This window comes from Taeniopygia guttata, chromosome 3, assembly GCF_048771995.1.
Source record: "Taeniopygia guttata chromosome 3, bTaeGut7.mat, whole genome shotgun sequence".
NCBI classification, from domain to species: Eukaryota; Metazoa; Chordata; class Aves; order Passeriformes; family Estrildidae; genus Taeniopygia; species Taeniopygia guttata.
Genome location: NC_133027.1, coordinates 29735147 through 29759967, shown reverse-complemented (window position 1 = coordinate 29759967; position 24821 = coordinate 29735147). Strand labels below are relative to the sequence as shown.

The 24821-nt window shown below is 40.0% G+C and overlaps 1 protein-coding gene across 25 annotated transcripts in view; it reads right to left on the bottom strand.

Annotated features, from left to right (window-relative positions):
• ADGRB3 (adhesion G protein-coupled receptor B3) overlaps window positions 1-12793 on the bottom strand; it is a 442973-nt gene extending 430180 nt beyond the window's left edge. For 10 of the 25 annotated variants that reach the window (XM_030269499.4, XM_072926502.1, XM_072926503.1 and 7 more), the window contains exons 1-2: window positions 12248-12386; window positions 9014-9782 (exon numbers count right to left, since the gene is read on the bottom strand). In XM_030269499.4, the coding sequence (XP_030125359.1) occupies window positions 9014-9767 (754 nt within the window). In that variant the 5' untranslated portion in view covers window positions 9768-9782; window positions 12248-12386. Of the gene's footprint in view, window positions 1-9013; window positions 9783-11011; window positions 11328-12247; window positions 12431-12498 lie in introns of those variants that run through there. The other 15 variants (XM_012572826.5, XM_030269520.4, XM_030269517.4 and 12 more) reach the window with 11 other exon arrangements.
• Between the last annotated feature and the right edge of the window lie 12028 nt (window positions 12794-24821).

Sequence of the window (24821 nt, the reverse complement as noted above, 5' to 3'; positions counted from 1 at the left end):
GAACCTAAATAATAGCATAATCCACTGAAACCCTATGGCCCCATACACAACTCACAATTTTATCAGTTTCTGGGATTGGCTAATATCCCAGCCTTAGTACATCCCTCCCTTCCAAGGAGAGAAAAACTTTATGATAGGCTTTCTATTATTAGTGAATTCCTAGACATTTGACACAGACAGACCAGCTGGACAAGGCTGTGTACATATACAAAGTCTGTGCACATTACACCTGCAGTGCTGAACGTTTTCCCTCTTCTCCTTTGTCAGTGTGAAGTACATCTATCAACCTTCAAACACACCAGTACGGAGCATCTGTATGTTTGCCAGTTACTGCAGATATTGGCCAATGCCGCAGAACAAACAAAACACTCCCAAGGATAAAAACACAACTTGTTGCAGTTCAAGCTGAAGTGCCCAGCTTTACAGACAATTAAAATCTTCCACGTGTACAGTACAGAAGGGAATGAAAAGAATAGGGCAGAGAAGCAAACACTATTTAAAAAAAAAAAAAAAAAAAAAAAAGGCAAACCATTTAGGATTCAAAGAAATAGTTGACATTAAATGCTCAGACTTCAGATTTTCCAAAAGCCTTTCTGGAAAAAGCAGTCTTGCACAAAGCACTATTGTTTCTTATAACCAATGGACAGCATGAATTAGATTCTCTGATTTTGTAATCTGTAATTTAAACCCTTTCTAACTGCAGTACTGTGGAATGAGCTGCAAAGGCTTTGCCGACTTATCCCCAAGCAGTCTGTGCCCACTTTCATAGCGATCTGCACCATTCTTCAATCGTCAGTGGGAAGCCCTGGATAAACATGTGTCTTGGACTCTATTTTGAAGGATCTGCCAGTAATACTGTAATCAAACATGGTGCAACGGCCTAGAAACACAGTATTACTTAATTGGCTGCCAACCTGTGCAAAAGAGCAGGCAAGGGTAACATGTATCGACGAGTTTTTGACAGACATTTTTACCTAAGCAAATTTAATCTGCACTGAACCAGCATCATCGCTTCTCCCCATCTTTTTGTGCCACTTCTAGGTTCCAGAGGAAGTTTAGCTGGGCCATTATAGCACACTTGCCCAACATGAAGATCATATGTCTAAAACACCTAACATGAATAATTTTCTACTTGGCCGGTGTACTAAAATAACTCAGCAAAGGGAAAGCAGTAAAGCCACAATGGGGCCTCAGATTCTCACAAGCAACATGTTATAACATACCTCAGAGAGTGACAAGGGTTAACAAATTCCTATTTAACATAAGGAATGTATGTGTATTCCTACATAATAATTATAATAATCATTATGTAAGTGTATCCCTACATAACTGACAAATGAGCTAGCAGTACATGAAGAACAACAGGTACCAGTCAGCTCCCAAAATGTTTCACACCTCCCAAAGAATTAAAGAGAGCAAATTAGCAAAAATTGCCCAAAAGTGGGTGACATGTTCACCCCATTGTCACCAATTTTCTATTGAGCTACCAGAAAATGGATGCTATTCAAATTTTATATTTTTGTTGTGGTTTCTGCCATTTCTAGGAGATATAAATACAATTTGGTCTTAATTACTGAAAATAGCTTGCTTCCAAATTTCAGCTGCACACATTTTCAACGCCATCAAAGAAATACTAATTTGAGTGCATCATATGCCTTTTTCCCCTCCAGATAATGAAAATGAAACTGAAATAAAGCACAGAGAGACAACTAACCAGCTGAAACTGAAAGAAATGCAGCAAGAAGTTACAAAAGTGAGCTTTCTTGAAAGTATATCTGCTTTGTTCTACTAAATGTCAAGGATGGTTTCAAAGGTAAAACAAAAGGGAAGAAAAAAAGAATTTAAAAATAAAAATTATGAAATAATTTGCTTTTGGTAGTACAAACACGTTATTACTGTTTCACATCTTTTTTGTCATGTCTAATCTAATCTGCATTTAGACCAAATTATATTGATGGAATGGTGAATTTGTCTTGGGTAAGGACAATAACTTGGCCTTTGCAGAGCAAAGTAACAACATGGATCTTGTACCCTGTTATTATTGATTGTGCTTATTAATTCTGATGGTGGCTAGTCCATCAGAAAACTGTGTCAGTAATTTGACAAAAACTTTGTTTATAACTTCTCTAAAAGATTAATAAAACCAAGAATGACTTTGAAAAAATTGACTGTCTTCCTCTTGAGATTAAACTAACATCAGAAAGGGCCGAAACTCTGAAATATTCATAAATCAGTGATGCATAATTTGTAAATTTGTATTTTATATAATGTACAACTTTCTCTGTCCTAAAGAGCATTTTATATTTCTTGTTAACAGTGAATGCAAATAATGCTCAATGGAATTCTGCAGTGACCTTTGTTTTATTACAATTACTGCATATTTATAAATGAACAACTAAACTCCAATTTGAGTGCTACAACAACTTTGAGTTGGAATCCTTTGATAAAACACAACTGAATAAACTTTATAAATTTAATTCCCTAATAAGAGAAAAAGAAAGTCTTCTCTGAAAATTCCTCTGTGTATGCCCACAGACAAAGCAGATTTTTCCATGCTTTTGCAAGCAGAAAACTAAACAAAACAGCAATATGGTCAGATTTGAACAGAAGAGGATAAATTGCTTTAAAAAGAGCACAGGAGAACAGACTGAATATAAAACATAATGTAATCACTGTATTATATAAATTCATAGAATAGAAATATGCAGGAATAAACCACTGCATAATACTAAAAAATGTGTTATGTCATAATATAATTCTATGGAATGTCACTAAGACTTCACAACTGAAATCCACCTGTAAGCAGAATCTACATCAACTTCTGCTAATAGCTCTTCTCTACTAGAAGACTTCCACATTTGTCAAAAGCACATGAAAATCAGATGTCAAGGTCCAAAATACAGTAGATACTGTGGACCTTTTTCACCCAGACATAGGGTAATTGGAAGAATTTGAAGACAAAAGGCACAGCTTACTGGTACAAAAGACCAACAAAGAAGGCATGACTGGTGTGAAACACCTGATGGTGTAGAACTCGGTATTATCAAACACTTGTTCACTGGAAGCAGCAGCAAGACAGTTTGAATTCTGTTCCTAATTTGGATATTTGCTTTGACTTCATTCTGAACACTTAACTTGTTTCTATACCTTGCCCATTCTTTATCATTGTTTTTTATTTATGTCCTGCATTTCTTAGAGTAGAGGTTTGTAGCAGCATTTATACCCAGTTGAGAGCAAGTCTTCCAATGTCTGAGTGCAATAATGTACACAAACAGAGGTTTGATTCAAGCAAAAATGACAGGTTGAGAAACTAAAATTCTGATTTGGGTTATAACATACTATTCAACTGAAGCCATGAATGTTTAAAACAAGCAGTTGAGTTGATTAAAAACTGCTATTCAAATCCTATACAGCACACCTGTGATCCCTTCTAAGGCAAACATTAGACTGAAGCCAGCTGATTTTTCCCAAAAATTAATGTGCCATCTCATTAGTGGGTGAGGAGTGCTGAACAAAATACTGAGAGAATCTGTGATACCAAAGAAATTACCAACTAGAGAGAGAGAAGTACATTTACTAATAGAGTATTTAAATAACTGGAAGCAAAGCCATTTATATAGGCCTTTTTGTATCATAAAGGAAATGGTCTGGGTATTTTCCTTTTTCATAGCATCTGACAATTCATTTATGGATTGATCCAAATCCCACTGAATTCCATACACATACATGAAGTGCTGATTACTTTTGCACACAAATTTCTGAACTTTATGCCAAAACATGAATCTTCATAGTCTACTGAAGTAAATCAGGTAGAAAGAATCAATATAACACAAACTAAAGTGCATTCATTAGTGATAATCACATATGATCATTTAAAACAAAGCTAAGGCTTATTAAAGAAGGTGTTGATCAAAACAGCTTCTTCTACAGTGCACTGCTTCAAAAAAAGAATTTGAAATAAAACTCACGTGACTGTGATAAAGCACCCTATTATGAGTGGTTCAGATTAGCTCAAATATGTACTAAAAGTACAATGTTTTAGGGTGATCATTTTCTTCTAGCAAAGTCAAAATAGGGCATATTATGTAGCACATGGGAGTCCATAAGAGATTTAAAAATATTTCCTTCCATGGGGAACCAGACTCACAAATATAATCTCTTTAACTGATTCTAATAATGTTTCTATGATGTTTTTTGGCTATGAACATTTTAGCAGGAACAATATTTATGTAAAAAAAATTACTTAAAGTGAAATTACTTTTCTTTATAGTCTAGATTGTCACAGAGATCAAACTGCTCATTACAGTATAATAACAAAACTGCTTAAAACTGCTCATAACCTGTATGGTAACCACTTATTTCAGCATATTAGTTTTAAGTTTTTAAAAAATATTTTGTAAAACATAATGAAAAATACTTTTCACACAAAATTCAAAGGTGTGTTTTTCCCTTAGTGATCATCCTCCTTCGTTCCCTTGAATTTATGAATAAAAGGGCCACTGCAAGCAGAAGGCTTTTTAATAATTTAAAAATTATTAAGCTTTTTAATAATTTAAAAGTTATTAAGCCTCTTTCAAGTATGTTACTGTACTCATTCAATAGTTTGGACAACTGTTCTATTTATTTTTAATTTTCTAAATTTTACTTTAGTCTCAAATAGTTGTTGCACTCGAAATATTAAATATTCCTGTCAAAGTAGACTCCATTTTGTAATTTTTGATCTTACTAGACAAATCCTACACTGATTTAACAGTTTTAATCCTGTGATGGAGCCATGATATGACATGTTATTACTGACTATGACTTCCTGACTAGGGATGTCCAGCCTACTCATTGAACTAGTAACCTCTGCGTATGTGATGAACATTATGAATTAATCTCAAATGTGTGCAACAGGAAGTGGGCATTCATGGAATGGCATATAAATAAATGAATACATGTCATGAAGGTTCTACAAAACTGTCTACCTCCTACATCACACTATTCAACAGTGTGACATAAACTATTATTTTAAAGACACGTATATTACACTAATTCTCTGTTAAGATCTCTGTGTAGTCAGACTTGAAATCAGGAAAAAAAATCAGTTGCTGAATACTGAGATGCTGGTACACAGTGAGCTCTTAGAATTTCTGACAAAATGGACCAATGCTACATTTCTGGCATTATAAAATATCGCTACTAAAATTATTTTAGACCATCTGAACATGAAATACAAGATTAAGCCTGGAGCTCCAAATGCTGAGATTTATTAAATGTGAACATCCCTTATCTTTTCCTCCTGGATGTAATAACAGATCAAAGAATTCTTTCCATTCTTTTAGGAGGAACCCTGTCAGATTTGGCAGTAAACACAACAGGAAATTCTCTATAATTTCTGTCTAAGCAACTATTACAAAACCCCACAATAATATTATGGCCACAATAAGAAAAAAAATTTTGGGTTCTCTCTTGGATTGACTACATACAAAGTCTTTACCTGTCTACTAGACTTGGAACTGAGCCCTGTCTTATTGACAGAAACTTCATTACGTACTTCAGCCACAGCACTGACAATCAAGAGGACAAATTCCCCACAGGCCTTAAATTTAGGAGCCTACCAAAGTATTCATTATTATCTATTTGCCAGTGCTTTGATCCAGGGTAAGCATCTCAAACGTAAGGCCATAGAAAAGGATCTAGATACAAGGAAACTGTGTCTAAGTAAAACGGTAGCGATTTTCAATATTGCTTTAATCAATGACACCAGAGATGATCTTCCTACAGAAGAAATGCTGAATAAACCACATATTTCCAAACCATTTTATTAAAAAGCAATAGATACAGCTCTTACTTTTTTGACCTAGATCCTTTCATTGTTCAACACTTCAGCACATTTAGAAACACAATGATCCATTGTATACTTGTCACATCTTCTGTAAAATGCAACACTACTTAAAAAGGAAAAATATCCACTTTTATCCATTTTCCTAAGTCCGTTATCATATTCAAAATTGTAAAGTCTTCAGAGGCTCAAAATAGAAACAGTTTGCTTTAATCTAAATGCTCTCTATTTACATAAGGGTTCTAAAATGTGACTGAAAATAGTTTTGGGAAAAGATTTTACACTTCATACAGTCAGGCTTGATGAAAGCAAATCTGATGGATGGGAAGGTTTGCATAATACTTAGAAAGCTGTCAGGTCTTTGCAATTCCTTTCCAAAAGTCAGTTCTAGGCAATGTCAGTACCAAACCTCAAAATAATGCACAAATTTATAAAACACAGTCTTACCAAATCTAGAGCACTCTCTCAATAGTAAACTCAATTTCCCTTAAAACTCAACTTACACTAGCAAAACTGTATTTTCAGTTGCCATTATGAACCCTAACAACCATTTCTTAGTTTTTTGTCTACCTTATTTATGCTACCTGTGCCAATCTAACTTGAACTAGATTGTCTGTGCAAACAAAATTTGTATTTCTTGACTTAATGTTTGCTGACAGATGTGATGAATTGCTTCATATTTGTAGCAAGAATATTCTACGTTTTGATCCCTCAATAAGGCCTTGAGCGTTTGCAAACAGATGCACCTGACCAATGTGTTTAATGAATGGAACTGTATCTATAAAAAAACAAAGACTAAACACACCTCCGTTGCAGATTTTTAGCCATCTGAGGAAAGGGAAAAAAATACTTTTGACACTGAGTGAAAACCAAAAACCTTACTGCTAACTGAGAAGTACTGTAAGGCTTAATTTGCAAACTGATTTTAACTTTGAGTTAAAATCTGATGAAAAATTTCAAAGTGCATTAATTGAAGTTCTAATATTGTAAAAATTGTACATCAATACAAAAAAGCCCCACTTAATAGAGTGAAAAACAAACAAATCAAACCTTCCACCTACCAAATTAAATTTCCACCCTCTCTAACAATGCCATTTCTCAAGCTTATATGCAGGAAAACTCAAGAGTAGGACAAGAATTTAAATATATCTGAAACTGGAAGCAAAATATGCTGGAAACATGTTTCAAAATTTAAGGGAAGATAAAAACCAAAGAAATGCTTGCTCTAAGCTTCCTCCGTCCTTTCAACTATGTTCCCGAAACAGATGCTTTAGCCTGGATACACTTATCCGCTTGGAATTGGGTGTATTTTGGGGAAAGACGTGAGGGCCCCCGGCGGCCGGCGCAGCCGATGTGCGGGCGCTGCCTCGCCCCCAGCCCCCCGAGGCAGCCGAAGCCAGGGACGGGATCCAGCGGCCGGGAGGCAGGACGGGCGCGCCGCTCCGCCCCGGCAGGACGGGCCGCCCCTCCGCAGGGTCGAGCCACCGCGGCCGCGCATCCCGCGCGTTCCGGCCCGCGGAGTGGGTGCTCTCCCCCGGGGCCGCGGCTGCCGCGGTTCCCAAGGCCCGCAGGCGGAGGCCGGAGGGGCGAAGCGGCGCCTCCCGCCCAGCGCAGCGGCCGCGGACGGGCGGTGCGAGCCCCCCGCACCCGCGCAGCGCCCGGGGCTCCGCCTGCTGCGGCCCGGGCTGCCTCCGCCTGCCTGGGCGCTACTCAGCTCTAAAGGATGTTAAATACCATCCCTGCCACTGAACGAGCTTCTCTAGGGGGTTTTGGCGGCAGCCGGGCCTCGCCGTCCGTCAGAACCGCGCTGCTCCCGGGCTGCTGCCGGCTGGCGGGGGAGCGCGGAGCCACCGGACGCTCCAAGTGTCCCGCTCGCCAGCCTTCCCCTCCCCCGGCCCTGCCCTTGGCCGCTGGCACCGCGGCAGCTGGAGCAGGTTCAGCTTTTCTTCTCCCACAGCACTGGGGCTTGGCTGCCCTTAAAGAAAATCGTCTCCTAACAACGTGTCAATGTTACATTCCTTCACAAAGCAACTTCTATTAGGGGGGCTGGGAGCTTGGCACTGCTTCGCCACAGACTGAGAGCTTTGTGGCTATGCAAAAAACAACGAGAGAGGGAACATTTCCTGCATTAAAATGCAATACCCCAGACTCGATGATTTATCCTTACCCTCCCCCCATTCCCTCATGGCAGCTCTGAAGGACCCCCTCGCCAAGAGCCTGTGTCCAGAGCCCCCATCTATGCTCAACCCGTGCTTTCCCTGCATCACAGCCCATCAAAGTCCATCTAAAAATCACCCTCCTGCCCCAACCTCCCCAAATTGTCAGGCTAAACCATCCTGGTTTATGTATGTAGCAGAGGGACTAGGTGGAAGGCTGCCATGCTAACAGCTAGACCCCTGACTTCCCACCTTTCCACAACAGCCCCCTCTCCTTTTTCCAGCAGGGGTATGAAGCAGCAGCTGGGACTGAAGCAACTGCTGGGAATGACACATCAACCCCCTCCACGCTCATTCTGCAATGAGATTCTGAGCCTTCATCTCCAGGAGCTGGGACTGCCTGGGGAATGGGTGCAGGAGCAGCCACTGGCCCCTTCCCAAAGCTCCCAGGAGGTTAAACCAGCATGTCCTGCCTCAAGGCATGTGCAATGCCTTGCCTCTCCAAGCATCTCAGGCAGAGGCTTCACCCTTAGGAATTGCATTTGCTCTTGCTTAATTTGTAGGTTGCTGAGGTCTGGCCCAGGGACCAGGTATCCTGAACATGGTAAATCTCTTGGTCTTTTGGTTAGGATGCCTGCATGCCTTTGGAAATATATTCCTTGCAAAGTCAAGAGATCATATCAAGAAGGCCAAGGTTTTGCAGTTGAGTGGTTGCTGTAAAGAGATGGTGAGGGGGAGAGTGATTTCTGGCTCACCACCTGTGGGCATTACTGTAAGTGAGGCCTTAAAACAGATGGATCCCACTTGTGAGGAGTTTCAACAGTACTCAGCAGAACTATTTGCTGTAGGTTAGGCTGGTTTAGAAATGAAAATGCAGCCTTTAAGGGAGTGTGCATCTTCTCCAGCCCTTTCGCCTCATCTAGAGGAGAGCCAGAGTGGAGAGCAACTGAAACGGATGTGAGTATTAAGGAGAGCTGGCAGCAGGACTTACACATTGGCATGGCATTCAGCCCCCCCTCCAAGAAGCACCTACCTTCTTTTGGCGGCCTCTTGGCTTCTCTGGTGAGATTGCAGACCTGGGTGGTTTGCAGCTCCTGGGTCAGGCAGCCTTCTGTCTGCTCGTTGAGGGGCAGCACCACATTATTGAGCAACACCAGGGACTGGTCATCTATTCCCCATTCTCCCAAATGCTGAGGGCAGGTGCATTTTGTATACATGATCCCACAGGACTCGGTTCTCCCATTTTCAGATTTCAAGCAGCTCTCCAACCAAGTGCATAACACATGGCACCCAAACTGGCTAGGGCTCACCTTGTTCAACACCAAAAATTCAAAGAAGGATTTTTGGTCTTCTTCTTTTTTGTGTAATCCTGGGAAGTTGATAGGATAGACGCGACGTATCTGAATAAAATTCTTATCATACTGCAGAAATACAAAAGCATTCTTGGAGTTGCAGAGCTGCATTATAGAATGATTATTTTTTAAAAGATCCTTTATTTTTTCATGAGAAAAATGATCAAACTGATAAGCCAAGAGGGAAAAGTTGGAGCAGCTGAAGTCCTTTTTGGAAAATTTCAGGTAAATACTATATTTGGTTGGATCTGGATTTTCCAGCGTCCAAGTGCAGTTTGTGAAGTTTTTAGGAAACATTTCACTTACAGAATACGATCCATAAATGACCCCCTTCACCAACGTGGAACACCAGAAGTCTTGGGCAGCATTAAATCCAAACATAACCAGTAGATAGGTGGAAAATATATAAATCAGCAAATTACGAACAGCCTTCATCCTATGTCATTTGGCCTGCAGGAGATGAAATGAAATAAGAATGCAAGTAGAATTCTTCAGGCATAGAACACCAAACTCCTTCCAATATTCGAGCCAGCTGTTTTCAAGCTTGCAGTTAGAGCCCCTTTCAGAAAGAAGGGCAGGTAATTTTTATTTTATAACGCAAGGGCCGGGGTTGCTGCTGTGTGCACAGCGCCATCACGTGGCCATCGCCACGGACACGTCTTCCACAGACAAATTAAAACTCAACATCTATTAGATTATTAATAGGAATGTCCTCTCCTCCCTAGGATTTAATCATCATGGCGTGGACTAGAACTGCTCAACTTAAGTAAAAACCTAGATGTCTTACCTGACAGATCAAGAGAAGATTTATTTATTTATTTATTTATTTATTTGAAAAGCAAATCATTAATCTGCTATAGTTATGTACGTGCATATAAGATATGCACATGCAGAATTTCACCAGAATCGAACAAGAAATCTGGTAGAATTTGTTATATATTATTTTCTCTTAAGTCTGAGAAGTAACTGAATTATTACAGCTATAATTTAAAAATGCTCAAATTACTATTTGTTACAGATAGAACATTATCTCCCATATGCCTACATGTCTTCACCCTGGCTGCCTGGTATATTGAGGTCTCTAAAAAGGCAGCAAATACCGAGATTAATGTCATAATACACTTTTGACAGTATTGAAGAAAGAAACAAAGACAGATGGATATAACTACTGCTAATCTGACACAACCACTAAATGCCAGCTTTTTAAGATAAGAATTTCAATGTGCTTTAGCCTCTAAGGATATAAAAAAATGGATCTCAGTATTAGTATTACAATCAGTAGCTCTATGTACTGGCTGTGCTACAGCAGGATCTCTGCACCTATTGGACTGCATTTGCCCTCTGATTACGAATTACTTGCACTGTCTGATTAGGTCCTGTGTTTTGCAGCCCTGCACTTGAACAATGAAAGAAAACATTACATTTTCTCTGCTAGTATGTCCAAATAAAGCTGTTTTACTGCACCTGCCAACCCTCAGAGTCTCCACATGCTCTGTTTCTTTTAACAGTGGCCTGGGTTCATAGAGTGAACCTGAGTTACATTTACCTCCATAATGATATCCCAAAAATTTTAGGTTGAAGGTTTTCAGCATTAACCTTTGAAAAGTTGCTTATCTCTTACAAATGAGTAGTTTTTCACTCTCTGCTCTTAAATGTAAGCAGAAAGAAGTGATACCAACCTAATTTCAAAACTCTCTAGATTGCAGTCTCTTCCACTGTTGCTCTGGAAGCAGAGGCACACATACACAAAGGCACCGTTTCTGAGTTTTGATGTGTGTCTTTGCCTAGCTTTTCATCTCCTCACCAAACAGCAAGGCATCTTCTGTTTCCCATTGCATAACACACAGCAAGTCACCGGATTAAGCTCCCTTGAAGAGATTTTCGTATCTCCTAGATTATAATGCAAACTCTGAATCCTGAAATAGGCAAAAAGCAGCACCAACTCTAACCCTCTTTATAGCAGAGGTTTAAAAAAAAAAAAAAAAAAAAAAAAAAAAGAAGAGCTGCTGCTGGTCTATCCACATGGTCAGATTTTCTCCTTTCTGAGCATCCATCTCAATGAACAACATGGTTCTCCTTCTTCAAACAGGGCTGGTACAGCATTTAAGGTTTTAAAAAAGAGAAACTTATTGGGAATTCTGGAAACAATTTCCCCTTTGCTGAAGCACTTTGCAGGCAATGCAGTTCTGCGCAGTGTTATTCAGGATGGTGTAGGCGTTGAAAGCCAATGTGACAATAAGTGTCTAAATTAAGAATTCCACCCATGAAAAAGGATTAATTTTATAATCTGGAAAGTAGAAAGGGAGCTTATTTGCTTTTCTGTTTTAAAAGGAAAAAAGCCTCTGACTTTTTCCATCCTATGTAATATCTGCACTAGAAAAATAAAGACCTCTGCAGTGCTAGGCTGTTTTCTATGAAGAAATGTAAAGCCCTCATTTTAGTTGTGCATTTGTTCATGCACGGCTACTGAAACGGAACACTGTCTTAATCTCTCTCTCCCTGTGTGCATTACACACGCACACATGCACACACACACGAACTGAGTGTGCCGGCAGCGTTCAGTTAGTTTGCAGCATTGATAGGTGCTCGCTGGAAGGATTAAGACACACAGATTAAAAAGATCTTTCTTTTCCATTGAGGTGGGAGTTAAAGGATGGCCACAGAGGCCATCCTTTAACTGTTTGGGAAGGGGGAGAATTCTCTTCTGCTGAAAAGAAACGGGCATTTAGTTTGGATATTCCCCGAACCGATTTTCTAGGTGACACTGTAGTTTAGCCGAACATAGACGGCGCCATCACTCCATTTATTTTTTTTTTCTCCCAACAGAAGACCCACTGACTTATCTTATTTTAACTTCCTATTAACCTAACAATTCCCCCCACCCCCCATACAAATTACCCCAATCGTGCACAAACCTCAGGTTTTCTCGGTCTCGCTGGAAATTACTCTCAGGGAAGCAGACCCGTCGCAAAACGGACTTCTCTAACTTTTAAACTGCAGCGCTGAAGTAAATGCGGAGATCATTTCGTATGTGCTGTCTCTCTCTCTATCCTTCAGCAACAGCCTGTCCCCCTCCTCCGCCGCCTCCTCCCCGGAATCCCAAGCTGAAAGATCTCCAGTCGTAATCCCTGGAAATGGGAAATGGAAATGCCCCGGGCACCCTTACCTTCCACTCCGAAAGCTGTCAGGCTATTTCTCTAAAACACTAGCACCACAGGCACACGTCCCAACAACAGTGATGGAGAGATTCCCCTTCTGACGGAAGCACCGTTTCCCATTTTTCCCGGCTCAGGTTGAAAACCAAGATTTAAAAAAGCAGCAGAAGATAAAAAACGCAGCGAGAAAATCCCCGCACGCCACACGCACAGCCCACTGAGGAAAAAAAAATCAGCTTTAGCTCCGGATCCACCAAATCCAACCACATGAAGGGAAAGAAAAAAGAAAAAAAAAAAACAAAAAAACCCAAAAAACAACCACCTCAAACCAGCGAGACTGCAGGGGAAAAAAAATGGAAGTGGCTGAGGAAGCGAAGGTTTTTTTTGTTTGGTTTTTTGTTGTTTTTTGTTCTTTTTTTTTTCTTTTTTTTTTTTTTTTTACTTGAAACAAAGTCTCAGCACAGCAGCCCGATGCACGGCAATGCCAGGCAGTCGACGGTCTGAGAGAAGGACTAAGGCGCTAGTGCGGATTTGTTGGTGGGTTTTGTTGTTGTTGTTGTTGTTGTTATTACTAATAGACTTATTCCTCCTTCCCTCCTCCTCCTCCTCCCCCCAGGCACTAATGGCCGGACAGCGGCGGGGGGTCCTCGGCTGCCGATGTCGGGGAGCGGAGTGAGCGCCGGGCGCGCAGGGAGCACGGCGGCGGCGGCGGCGGCGGCGGCACCGGGAGCGGGAGCGGGAGCGCGTCTGTGCCGCTGCGTGCGGCTCTGCCCGGCCGTGCGCGCGCGCGCGGAGCCCGCCCGCCTCCGTGGGAGCCGCGCCGTGAGCGCGCGCCCGTGCGCGCCCCCGGCCGCCCGCTGGGGGAATGGGGTGGGGGGGGCGCGCCTGCGTGCGCGCGCCCGCGGCGCCCCCCGGCCCCGAGAGCCGCGCCAGGCGCGGCCCGGGAGCGCCGCTCGCTGCTCCCGCAGGTCTCCCTGGCCGCCGCTCCCGGCGCGGGGACCGCTGCGCCCCGGCGTAGGAAAAACCCGCGGGCGGGCAGCGAGGGAAACGGGGGCGCCGGGGCGGGAAGCTGCACTTGATCTCCTTCCTCTTGTTTTTTCTTCCAAAGCACAACCTCCCCCTCGCCGCAGCCCCGGGAGCTGTCGGCTCGGCCCCGCGATGCAGATTAACTGATACAGGGCTCCCGGGATAAACCTTCTCAAACTGCCGCCCGCCTCTGACTAGAAACAATAGCAATTTTCTCAACGCGGCTGCAATTAACGCCGTGTTTGTTCCCCGCCAGAGATAAGGCAGTGCCCGATCGCAGCCGCATCCATTCCCTCGGCTGCCGCCGGCCGCCCTCTTCGCGCGGGGAGGGATGGATGAGGGATGCAGAGCCGGCGGGGCTCGCCGGCGCGGTGCCCAGTGCGGGAGCGACGCTGCCCCGGCTGAGAGCGGAGTTTGCGAGGCGACAGCGGCTGAAGTGGCACCGTCGGCGGCGGGTGGGGTCAGATGGGGGAGGTTCATGAAAAAAAGCTTTGCCATAAGCAGGGCGCTCCCCTTTTTCGTTTGTTTTTGTTTTAAATTTTGGTACATCTGGTTATGGTTGAGTATGCTTTTCTTAGCCCTCCCCTCCCGCTGTATCCCTCCTGCTCCCCAGGTCGAATTGGGTTGTCCTCTGGTTCTTCCCGCTGGTGTGAGATATTGGGGCAGTCTGCACGACAACAGATATCCGGCGTGAAAATTAGGAGATGACATTTTAATAAATGCTGCTGTCAGTCAGCAGCTCTCAGCCTGGATGTCGTGTGCTCCCGCTGCTGCCATTCTGCAGAGAGCACAAGGCCCTTCCGAGTTTGTGGGGCAATACACCCACTCCAAGCCTTCAAAGTTCATATGAATTGTGACTTTGTGGTTTCAGACACGACCTCCCACCCCGATGAAATAAAAGTTTAAATTTCTGGACAACATCCAAACCAATCAATCCTTAAAGCAACCAGTTTTCTCCCCTGCAGTCCTGTTCTAGCCCCTTCAAGGTTTGAATTCCAGTAACACAGAGCTTTTATGATTACAATTAAATGCTGCACAAATTGTGATCGGAGGTATTACTGGTCACAAACCACTTTGGGCCAAAGTAAACCAAAACACGGTTATAGCTCTTTACTATATTTTCCATAGGTATAAGCTGTAAACCACATCCCTGCTAGCTTTTACACTCATAAATATGTTATATCCCTGTTGTCAAAATAAAACAAAAAGTATCTACCCAAAGCAAGGAAAATGTGAGTGATGTTCATGGTCTATGCCCAGCAAATGCAATGCAATGAAAACTGAACTGTTACTAGCTCAGAGGTAATCATAAGTCTCTCAAATTTCATGACGTTACATACTACCTGTGGGTGATCATCATGTTGCTTAAAGTACTTAAAGGGAACTTCTGTTCATTGACAGGGTGATATGAGCAGAACAAAACAAAGGTGTACATACAAAGCAATATTTGAATACTTTTTTCATCTCCTTTAGAACTGTAAGGTAAGTCACAAAAGAAAACAACTTGAATGGACTCTCTTATGTGTTTTCTATGGCACTGGCAAGTTGTAGGTCCTTTAATTGTGAGTGGAAATTAAAAAATAATGAATACGCAATGTATGGTAAGTAGTTGTCTTTAGACATCTCCTAGGTATTCCAATCCAGTGATTAACTTGAACTTTTCAGTTTTATGAAGACATGGCAATGCTGGAGAGGAGTCTGGGATGGAAGGCTCCTTAACCTCTTGTCCACAAAATGAAGGAAAGTGTGGACGTTGCACAAGTCATACTTAGGTTAACTATGGCAGCTGAGGGGTAGAGGGGTGGGAAGCGATGGGACAGGCTGGGATGGGAGGAAAGCACAGAACACTCTGAAAATATATTTACAAGATTTGTGCAATTAGCCTTGAATGAATAAGGTTTAAATGACTGGAACTAAAATAAGCTATACCATTTTTCTGAGTAAACAAATATCTACAATCCACTTGCAGGTGTTTTTCTACTGGAATTGAGGCCAATTTGAGAAAAAAAAATTGTTTGCCAGGTGTCATGCAGCATTCGAGAGAAAAGAAAAAATGTTATTTTGTATTTATATATGTTATTTTGATAGGCTAAAAGTGAGAATCAGGATATGTTTAAGTCTGCAAAATATAAATAGGTAGAAATGTGACAAGATGTTTGTTTAATTTGGGCATGCAGATCACTGGTGTTTGGAATGGTCCTATTTTGTGTGCACATTTATTCCTAAGCTACAGCCTGAAGGGCAGATGCAAAGTGAACCTATGCACGTAATTTGGAAATATTGAGTAGATCAATCTTGTTTGAGTACCTCTGTTAAAACCCAGGTATAATGCATTAATGCAATCCCACAGTGTTTCATGGGAGGGCTGTCAGCCCTGCATGGTGCACGTGGTGCCATCTGTACTACAAAGAAAGTATCAAGGCACTGAAAGAAGTGTTATGTTGCTCAGTAGTAGTGTTGTAGGGATAGGCACAACATAGTGAATGCTAAATTTATAGTGCTACTTTCTAGACTCAATCCAATTGTTACTGCAAAGTTGGGCTTGATCCAAACGAGGAAAGAGGGAGGAAAGTAATGTTTTAAAGTACTGTCTGTATTAATGAGAAAAATGAGGCCTATCCAATTTAATATGTTGGATGGAATAAATTAAAGGGCTTATTTAGTTGAGTTTTTTTCCCCCAGATCTGCAGAAGCACTTTGAGGTCTTCAGTATCTTGGTGACAGCAACTAGATTATTTCAGCCCAGATTTTAGTGAACATAGCACAAAAATCAATACAATTGGAATTATCACTGACAGTTTTGGTGCAGATTTGGAAAGGAAGACCACAGTTTAAAGCAAGTGGCTTTGGAGCATGGGCTGTTCTCTTATTAAACCACCAGTGACTCTTACAGGGACTCTTTTCAGGTAAAGGTCTCTGTTGCAGCCTGCAGTGTCACTCCTTTGAGCAAGTAAGACAGTCTATCTCCAGTACTGAAGGCACACATTTAATAATAAAAAAAAAATCTTAAAACTGTTTTCAACAAGGACTTTATTCATTATTGTTATTGTCATCATAATCATAATCATAGTGTTTAACTGACTCCAGAATTACATCTAGACATGTCCTTCTATGTACACGAGAAAGGAAACTGTTCTTATGGTAAGAGTTGAGGGATAGTTACACTGAGCCTCTTGGCTTATGTAGAAGTGCCACTGGTCTGTTTCCCACATCCCACTTTTCGCAGATATGCAAGGCCCTTCAAAATCCCCTTTGGCAAGAATAGACTTTCTACTCTGCATTACGTATTCTTCTGCAGAGCACCAAGCTATATTTCCCAGCTCCAAGTCAGGAAAAATGTTAAATCCAAAGCTGCTGTGACCAATTCAAGAGAAATGTCATGTAATTTGATATGAAGCAAAGAAATAAAATGGAAGATGCTGGCCATATTACAGGTATTATAAAATTTACTAAATACCTAAATAAGAAGAGAAAAAAATTATTTTGTAGTTCCAACAGATTGAGAACAAATGTAAATTGGAAAAAAAAATCATGGACTTGCACTTGTTTTCTGGTCCAGGATGTTACAAACCATTAAGAATTTAATGCATTTCTCTATTAATTTCAGATTCTAAGTGAATTTCACCAGTATTAGTTTTCTCTATGTTATTAAGAGGAAAGATTAATTTAATAAATAATAGACCATGTTCTGCCTTCTCAATTTTAAATATACTTGGAAAGATTATATGATTCTAATTAATTTTATTAGAGAAGTGATTCATATATTCATAAATAGTTAATTAATAATGCAGCACCAGTAGATGGTGCTCAAGAATATATAGCATAACTGGAGGCATGAGTGAATTAAATGTTCTATTTTTAAATTTTAAAATTTTGGCAAAAATACTAATTTACTTTTGGGAAGTTGATTTTTCATCAATATTGTCTCCTGCCAAATTCAATCAAACCTTTGGTTGGTTGACATTTTTCAAGTTGAAAAAGTCAGTGATTTATTTCTTGTTTGTTTTCATTCTTTGTATGGCTTCTTCAGCAAAGGTTTTCACAAGTAATTTTAAATTCTGCTACTAGCTTTAACTATTTTGATGTTGTTATTCAGTCCAGTAAATTAAATAACTGGGCCGGTTATTGAATTTATTGGATTAATAAATAATTAATATTGAATTCATGCAATAGGTGACACTAAGAGCGTGGGCAGAAGGAGTCTGAATCAAATGTAAGGCCTGTACAGCATTCTGCCACAGATGGTGGCTCTTTAAGGTTCCTGAAGAAGGTGCAGAAACCCCAGAACATGACTGTTTTTGACAATCCGACTTCAAAAAAATCTCACCTAGAGTCCAGTATGCAGAGCTCTTTTTAAGGCTCCAAATAATTTCAAGTTCCCCTACAATACTCATTTAGCTAGTTTAACTCCTAGCATTCTTGTTTTCTATATAAGCACCTAATTGTTTCCAATCTTCAATTTTTTTCTATCTCAACATTGTCAAATGATGAGTCCCACAGCATAAATACTAAGTGAAAACTGATGTTCTGTTAGATTTGCTAATTCAACATACTCATATGTCACCATATTCTTGTATCAATGCAGGGAGAAGTGAGATTCTGGCTTACTTCTAGCAGTTATGTCATATTTTGCCATGCCTCTATTTAATATTCTTTTAAGGTATTTCACTCTGTTTCCACAAAACCCTGCTTCTATAATTCTTGTCCCTTTTCTCTTAAACACTTCATAGTTTTCTGATATCTTTCTAAGATGTAGAAATCAGCACTGCACACAGCAGTTCAGACCAGGATGCAGCTCTGATTTTTATAACATTTTTTTATTTTATCATCTCTTCTTGATAAATTTTAATACTTTGCTTCTTCTCAGAGCTGCTACACTTAACAGAGATCTTCAGTTTTCTGTCCATGTCTATGCTTTTTATCAGTATCCCGTGAGAAACTTTGTCAAGCAAGTTTAAATAAATGATGTCTGTTGGTTCTCCATTGACTACTTCAGTAATTCACTGATGTGTGGAAGACATTCTAGCAGATGAGTGAGGTATCATCATCCTCTGCACAGATCTATCATCTCATGGTCTTGTGAGTCTTTTTTTTTTTTGTTATTTTTATTTTGTTAGGTACAGAATGTAAGATTGATGAATCTTTGATTTCCTGAATAATTGTAAACTCCTTTTATGATGTACGTGAAACATTTGCTATTCTCTAACCTTCCAGTAAAGGAGTTGTTTTTCAATTAGAGATTCATAGCTCAACTACTTGTTCAGGATTTTCAGTCTTGGTGGCTTCCTGCTTTTCAAATGATTGATTTGTTCCAGCACCTCTTCATCTGATAGTACCTGATTTTTATTACCCAAGAGTAGATATTCCCTAACATTCTCTATTGTGAAGACTGATGCAAATAAATCTTCTGTGCTCCTAACAATGTCCTTCTTCTTAATTGCTGTCTCTGTTCTCTGAAGTTCCCAGAAGACATAATTGCTCTTAAAAGTTTCTTGCTTTTGATATATTTAAGGAGGCTCTTTTAATTTGTTTTTATATTTTTAACTTCGTATTTTTTGAGTTACCTTTGCTATCTACTTTTTCCCTTTTTGCCTCTTTGCTATTACAGCCCACGATAATTTCCCTCATTTCCTGAAAGCTGCCTTTTCAGATTATGACAATTCCCTGCTCAAGTAGCATCTCAAATACTTTCATTTCAGTCCACTGGTTTGCAAATTACCTTCCTCGTTTATCTCCTCCCCTCCCACATATGTGCATTTATCAATGGAAATATTCTTGGTTTAGGAAGGAATGCAAATGCGAAATTTTGACTAAGATACATTCTATTGAAGGCCTCTGTCCAAAGGTTAGTGTTGTGACATTTTTTATATATCTTACATCTTGTTACATGTGTTTAACCTCTTTATTTTAAGACCACTTTACATATTAGTTTAGATATCCTTAATCCTTGACTTCTTTCTGCTTATTGCTGTTGCAGTCTAAAAATATGTCTCAACTCTGTTTTAATAATGGTGTCCAGTTTATCAAGCTGAGCTCATTGATTTAAGGCTGTCTCATATCTTGCAAGGTGACATTCATTTCTCAAAATAGTTTTCTTTTGATTATGTGCTGTTTCAAGAACGAATTTCCTATAGTTCTGAGAAACTATATTTTTAATCTTTGCCATATACATATCTGATTTGTTTCTGGGTTGCATAAAATTTATTATTATTCTGTTTTGTTACATATTATTGCTTTTTTTATACTTTTTATGTGTTGCACCCTTAGTATCTTAGTTTTGACTTTCATTTTTTGACATGTGTCTTTTTATGCTCGGGGCTTCCATTCTCAAGTACAGCCCTCTTCACTTAGAGGTTTTTTTCACACTGGAATTTATAGATTCTTTTATGTACAAAGCAAAATTCCTCATGGAACTGGTTCCTTCTGTTATTCTGGGGCAGTTTACAAGGCATTGTAAGTTTTAAAAAAAATTATATCATAGAGCCTTCTTCTATTGGAAAGACTTCTATTTCACTTATTTTACATTTAATTTTTTATTTTACATAAATATTTGAAGTTCTTTAATTTTTACCAGATGTCATTCTATGGCACATTTCCTGGATTTGTGCTTCTTTGGTTGTATTTTAAAAGGATACTCAGCAGTATTTTTATTACCAGTAACATTTGTAGATTACTTGGTGTTCTTTGCCTCTGTTTATTAGGTGTTTGGAAAAAAAAAAAAACTTCTAGCCTTTCAATCTATGAAATAAATATTTTCAATACTTAATGTCTTGCTTATATAACTGCTGTCATTTGATAATAAACTTGCTGCTATTTCTTGTATGCACATAGTCGAGTGGTGAAATTCTAACTAGCTGTACTGGTAAAGTTATGAGAAACTCATTGCAGTCCCTACATGTGGGCTAGATAAGAAACTTTTAAAAATTAATTGGAGAATATTTATGCAAAGATCAAAATAAAAATAAGGCCACAGTTTTCATGTTAATTATCTAAATGCACTGAAATCCTCTTTATACTGGGAGGAGTACAAATATTTTAAAAATGCACTTTCATCTCCAATGTTATTAATGTACTCTAAAATATTACGTAGTCATTAATCAAATTGAACTGTGATGAATACAGAAAAACATACAAACCCTGTGTCCTTTTGGCTTGCTCTAATAAAAGGAATGAAATTCAGAGTTAATACTGAATCCTTCTTTAATGCCCCTCATTTTGCTTATGTAGGCTAGAGAATAGTAATTTTATGTACTTTGTGTGTCATTAACACCACTAATCACAAAGGGCAGTGTTAAAAGAGTTTTTTCCTGGCATTAATGAAAATGAAGCACTGATAAACCTGCCTAGAGTTTAACTTTCTGCTGTAAGAGTTTAGTGTTTAGAATGGTGGTGGTTTAACCCTACCTGGCAGCTAAGCCCCAATAACCACTCGCTCACTCCTTCCTCAGTCATGCTGGGGAAAGAATCAGAAGAGTAAAAATAAGAAAGCTCATGGGTTGAGATAATAATCGACAAAGCAAGGTCTGCACACGCAAGGAAAGCAAATCCAGGAATCCATTCACAGCTTGCCATGGGCCAGCAGGTGTTCAGCTGTCTCCAGCAAAGCAGGACTCCATTAGGTGTAATGGTTGCTTGGAAAGACAAATGCTATCAAAGTGATGTTTCCCCCTTTCTTCTGCTTCCCTGAGCTTTATTTACTGAGCATGACCCCATATGGTATGGAATGTCCCTTTGGTCAGCTGGGCTCAGCTGTCCTAGCAGTGTCCCCTCAGCTCCTTGAGCAGCCCCAATCTCTGCTCTGATGGAGCGGGGTGAGGAACAGAAAAGCCCTTGGCTGTGTGCAAGCACTGTCCATCAATAATGAAAACATCAACACTGTTTAAAGCACAAATCCAAAACACAGCTGAACACTTTACTACTACTATAAATAAAATTAGCTCTACTCCAATCAGAGCTAGCATAGGAATGCACAAGTTATGCTGCTTGTCCCCTAACAAGTTCAGTTGTGATGTGTTTTAAGATGTTGATAAAGATACCCATCCAGAATCTTGTTTAATAAGTTCTTAATGGAAATCTTGGGTTCCAATTCATTTTTTGAGGGTTTGAAACCTGAGGTTTTTCCTTGTTATAACTTTCTAAGCCAGCAAAACGGACAGCAGCATTTGTTTAAGGCTAGCAACAGCTTTTGTTATTCCTCTTAAGCCTCATTCAGGGACACCCAGTCCACAATGTCTATTCAGCATGAAACACAGAAAGAATTTTTTAAACTAGGATCAGAATCCAAGTGGCTCTTTATTCTCTTATGTCTTTGGTTCTAGGGAGGGGAAGTACAAATAGTATGGTGGCACCATTACTGCTTTATTGCTGCTGACCAAGTATGGCCGGCCTGTGTCTTTAAAATAAAGTTTCTGTGAACTTGATTTGAGGGGAGGAATCAGAACTGTGTATCCCGTGCATCCAGAAGTGATAGTTTGAAATTAATTTTTGGGAGGTTTCAAGTATATCCTTTGTAGCAATATCCCCAGTTATCTGGGGCTTTAGGTTGCCCCTCACTTAAAATTATGTCTTTCTGAGGCACATAGCTATTCCCAAAAAATTTAGTGTAACAAAAAGCTGCATCCTAGCTCAGGCTTCCAAATTCTGTGCTAAATAGGAATTGAAGTTTCAGCACAGTCCTCCCCTGCATGCTTGTTTGATCCGAATGCTTAAATTTTTAGAAAAAAATAAATTAATATGATGAGTTTTTACAGATGATATTTTTTCAAATACCCAGTATTTTCATGGAAAGATCATTCAAAGATTAGTTGAAGTTTCACCCTGGAAAAGAGAAAGGGATATATTATGAGACTATGGTACTACAGAATCAAGATTGGCAAGGAAAGATAGGCTGGATTGATAATTTGCTGTCCAGCAAAAGATTAGCAGGCATCATAGAAAGCTGGAAGGAGTCATGCTCAAAACAGAAGAGTTGCTCATGAAGCAAGTAACTGACCTTTGAAACTCCTTGCAAAAGGATGTTGTAGATAATAAAAAACAAAATACAAATTTTTGTGGACTCAGGGGCAAACTGGACAAGCATATGAAGGAGAAATGCAATGATGGTGGGGGTTGTCAATAAGTGTGCAAAATCAGGTCCACTTCAGGAATTCCCCTGTGCTGAAAATAATTAGAAGTTGGGAATGTATTAGGGGAGAATCTTAAGCCTCCTTCAGCATTTATAGTCACTTCTGAAATGGAATGTGGGCCTGAATAAAACTTTAGGGTAGTACAACCATTTTGATCTTCACTCTTTTTGGATATTTTGATAGTGACTGGAGAGGTAGATTTTCAGGGGTGAAAATCTGAGATTTTTTTTTTTTTTTTAGAGATCCTGAAATTGTTGAAATTTGGAAGCAAGCACTGAACATTATTGTTCAGAATGTTAAGACATCTATTTCAGTTTTAAAACTTTGGCTGAGCGCCTATAATTGCCTTAAGTGAGTGCTCATCTTTAAAAATTTGAGGATATAGTCCAGATTCAGATCAAGCTGAGACCTAGGGATGAAATTCTCAAGGTCTTTTTTCTCTATCTAAACACCATTTATTTTGTAAACATATTATCTGCAATTCCTCATGTCTTAAAGGAGGAAGAAGCTATGTCCTATTCTAAAATTGTCTACTATCTAAAATTTGATTGAATGGGCAAGGCTTATCTTAAGCTAAACAAATTTTTTAGAATTGGGAAAAAAAGATACACTTTATAATTTTGGAAGAGAGTACTTGGGAGAAGAAAAAAATATGCTCTCTTAACCAAATAATTTCCTTGGCTGCATGGTGGGCATCCAGAGTAAATTGTTTCTTTGAAGTAGTCTGTTTAAAAGTGTATGTATATGTCAGACACACTTTTTTGTACTGAAACACTCAGTATTTTTTTTTTTTTACATTGTATTGTAAAAAATTATTAAAATATCTGAAAAAAAGGAAGCATCAGACAGTAACAGCCTATAGCAGCGTGTGGCTACAGTGACGATCGAGATTCAGGGAGGCCACAACAGCAGCAGGGAAAGCAGACGAGACAAGTTTCTGTTGTTTAGCAGGGGAGTTCATTTTATTGCCCTGCCCCCGACCCTGTGCTGGGGCAAGCAGGGGGGCAGAAGCCTGGGAGCCTGAGCAGAGCCCAGAGTGCCCAGAGCTGAGAGTACGGATGAGAGAGGGAGCAGACCCAGGGCTGTGGGGTTTTATCAGGTGTCCCATGGTGTGGGAACCCAGGACATCCCTCTGGCTGCCCTGGCAGGTCTGGGACCCTGGCAGGGGGTCAGGAACCCCCCTGTACAGAGCCCCGAGAGGCACTGTCACTAGTCTCTGTCCATGGAAAAGAATTTTCAATCTTACAGGATGAATTACAAGCTCTGAGTGTTTGATATGAGTAATAATTAGTGTGGCATGAGTGCAAAAGTAGAATTTTAGGATTCTAGAGAAGGGGTTCAAAGAGGACAAGATGGAGAAAAATTGGACTGCCTTGTCCTTTCTCTTCTTCATGCCCTCCATGTTTCACTGTAGTGTTGGCATTTTTCTATTGGTTCAGGCTGGGAACACACTGTTCAACATAGGTGACAGATATTGGCACATTATTGTAAGTATAGCACACGTAATTTCTGGTATATAATGTTTGTAACATCCCACTGAGGGGCAGAGCCCCGCATGCTGCCCTGCAGGACAGACCTGTGGCAGGTCAGACAGAACATGTTAGAGATAAGCAAGAATAAACAACCTTGAAAACAGCACAGACGAATTACGACTTCTTTGGCAGCGGGCCTGAAAGACAGAGACTTTCTACAATGTTGGGATCATTTAAATACCACAGGTTCTGACAGCATGGGAGGAGTTTTAAAATCAGATTGCAGCCTCCTCAGAACGGGGAGGCTCCACAATAGCCAAAGATATGAATGACAAATGCTGCTTACTGATGTGGTGATGGCTTCTTATACAAGTGTCAATAAGGGGTTCATGGTCCACACTTCTGCAAGGAGGTGCTGTGAAGCTCAACTGCTTGAGGAAAACAGATGTGAATGTATCATTCAAATTTTAAGAAATACAGCTTTTTGGATGTTTTAAAATATGTATTTCAGGTCACTGTATTAGTCTTCCAGCATGGAATTTTAGAGGAATAACTAAGTTTACTGAGTTAGAGGGTTGTATGTTGGCAGTAGCTCAGCTCATATCCATGGCCTGATATCAGTGTAAAACATGTGAAAATGGAATCATGCTCTTGATATGTGCTCTGGGCTCAAACTGGAGTGAGAGGAGAGAAACACGTTTATATTACTGA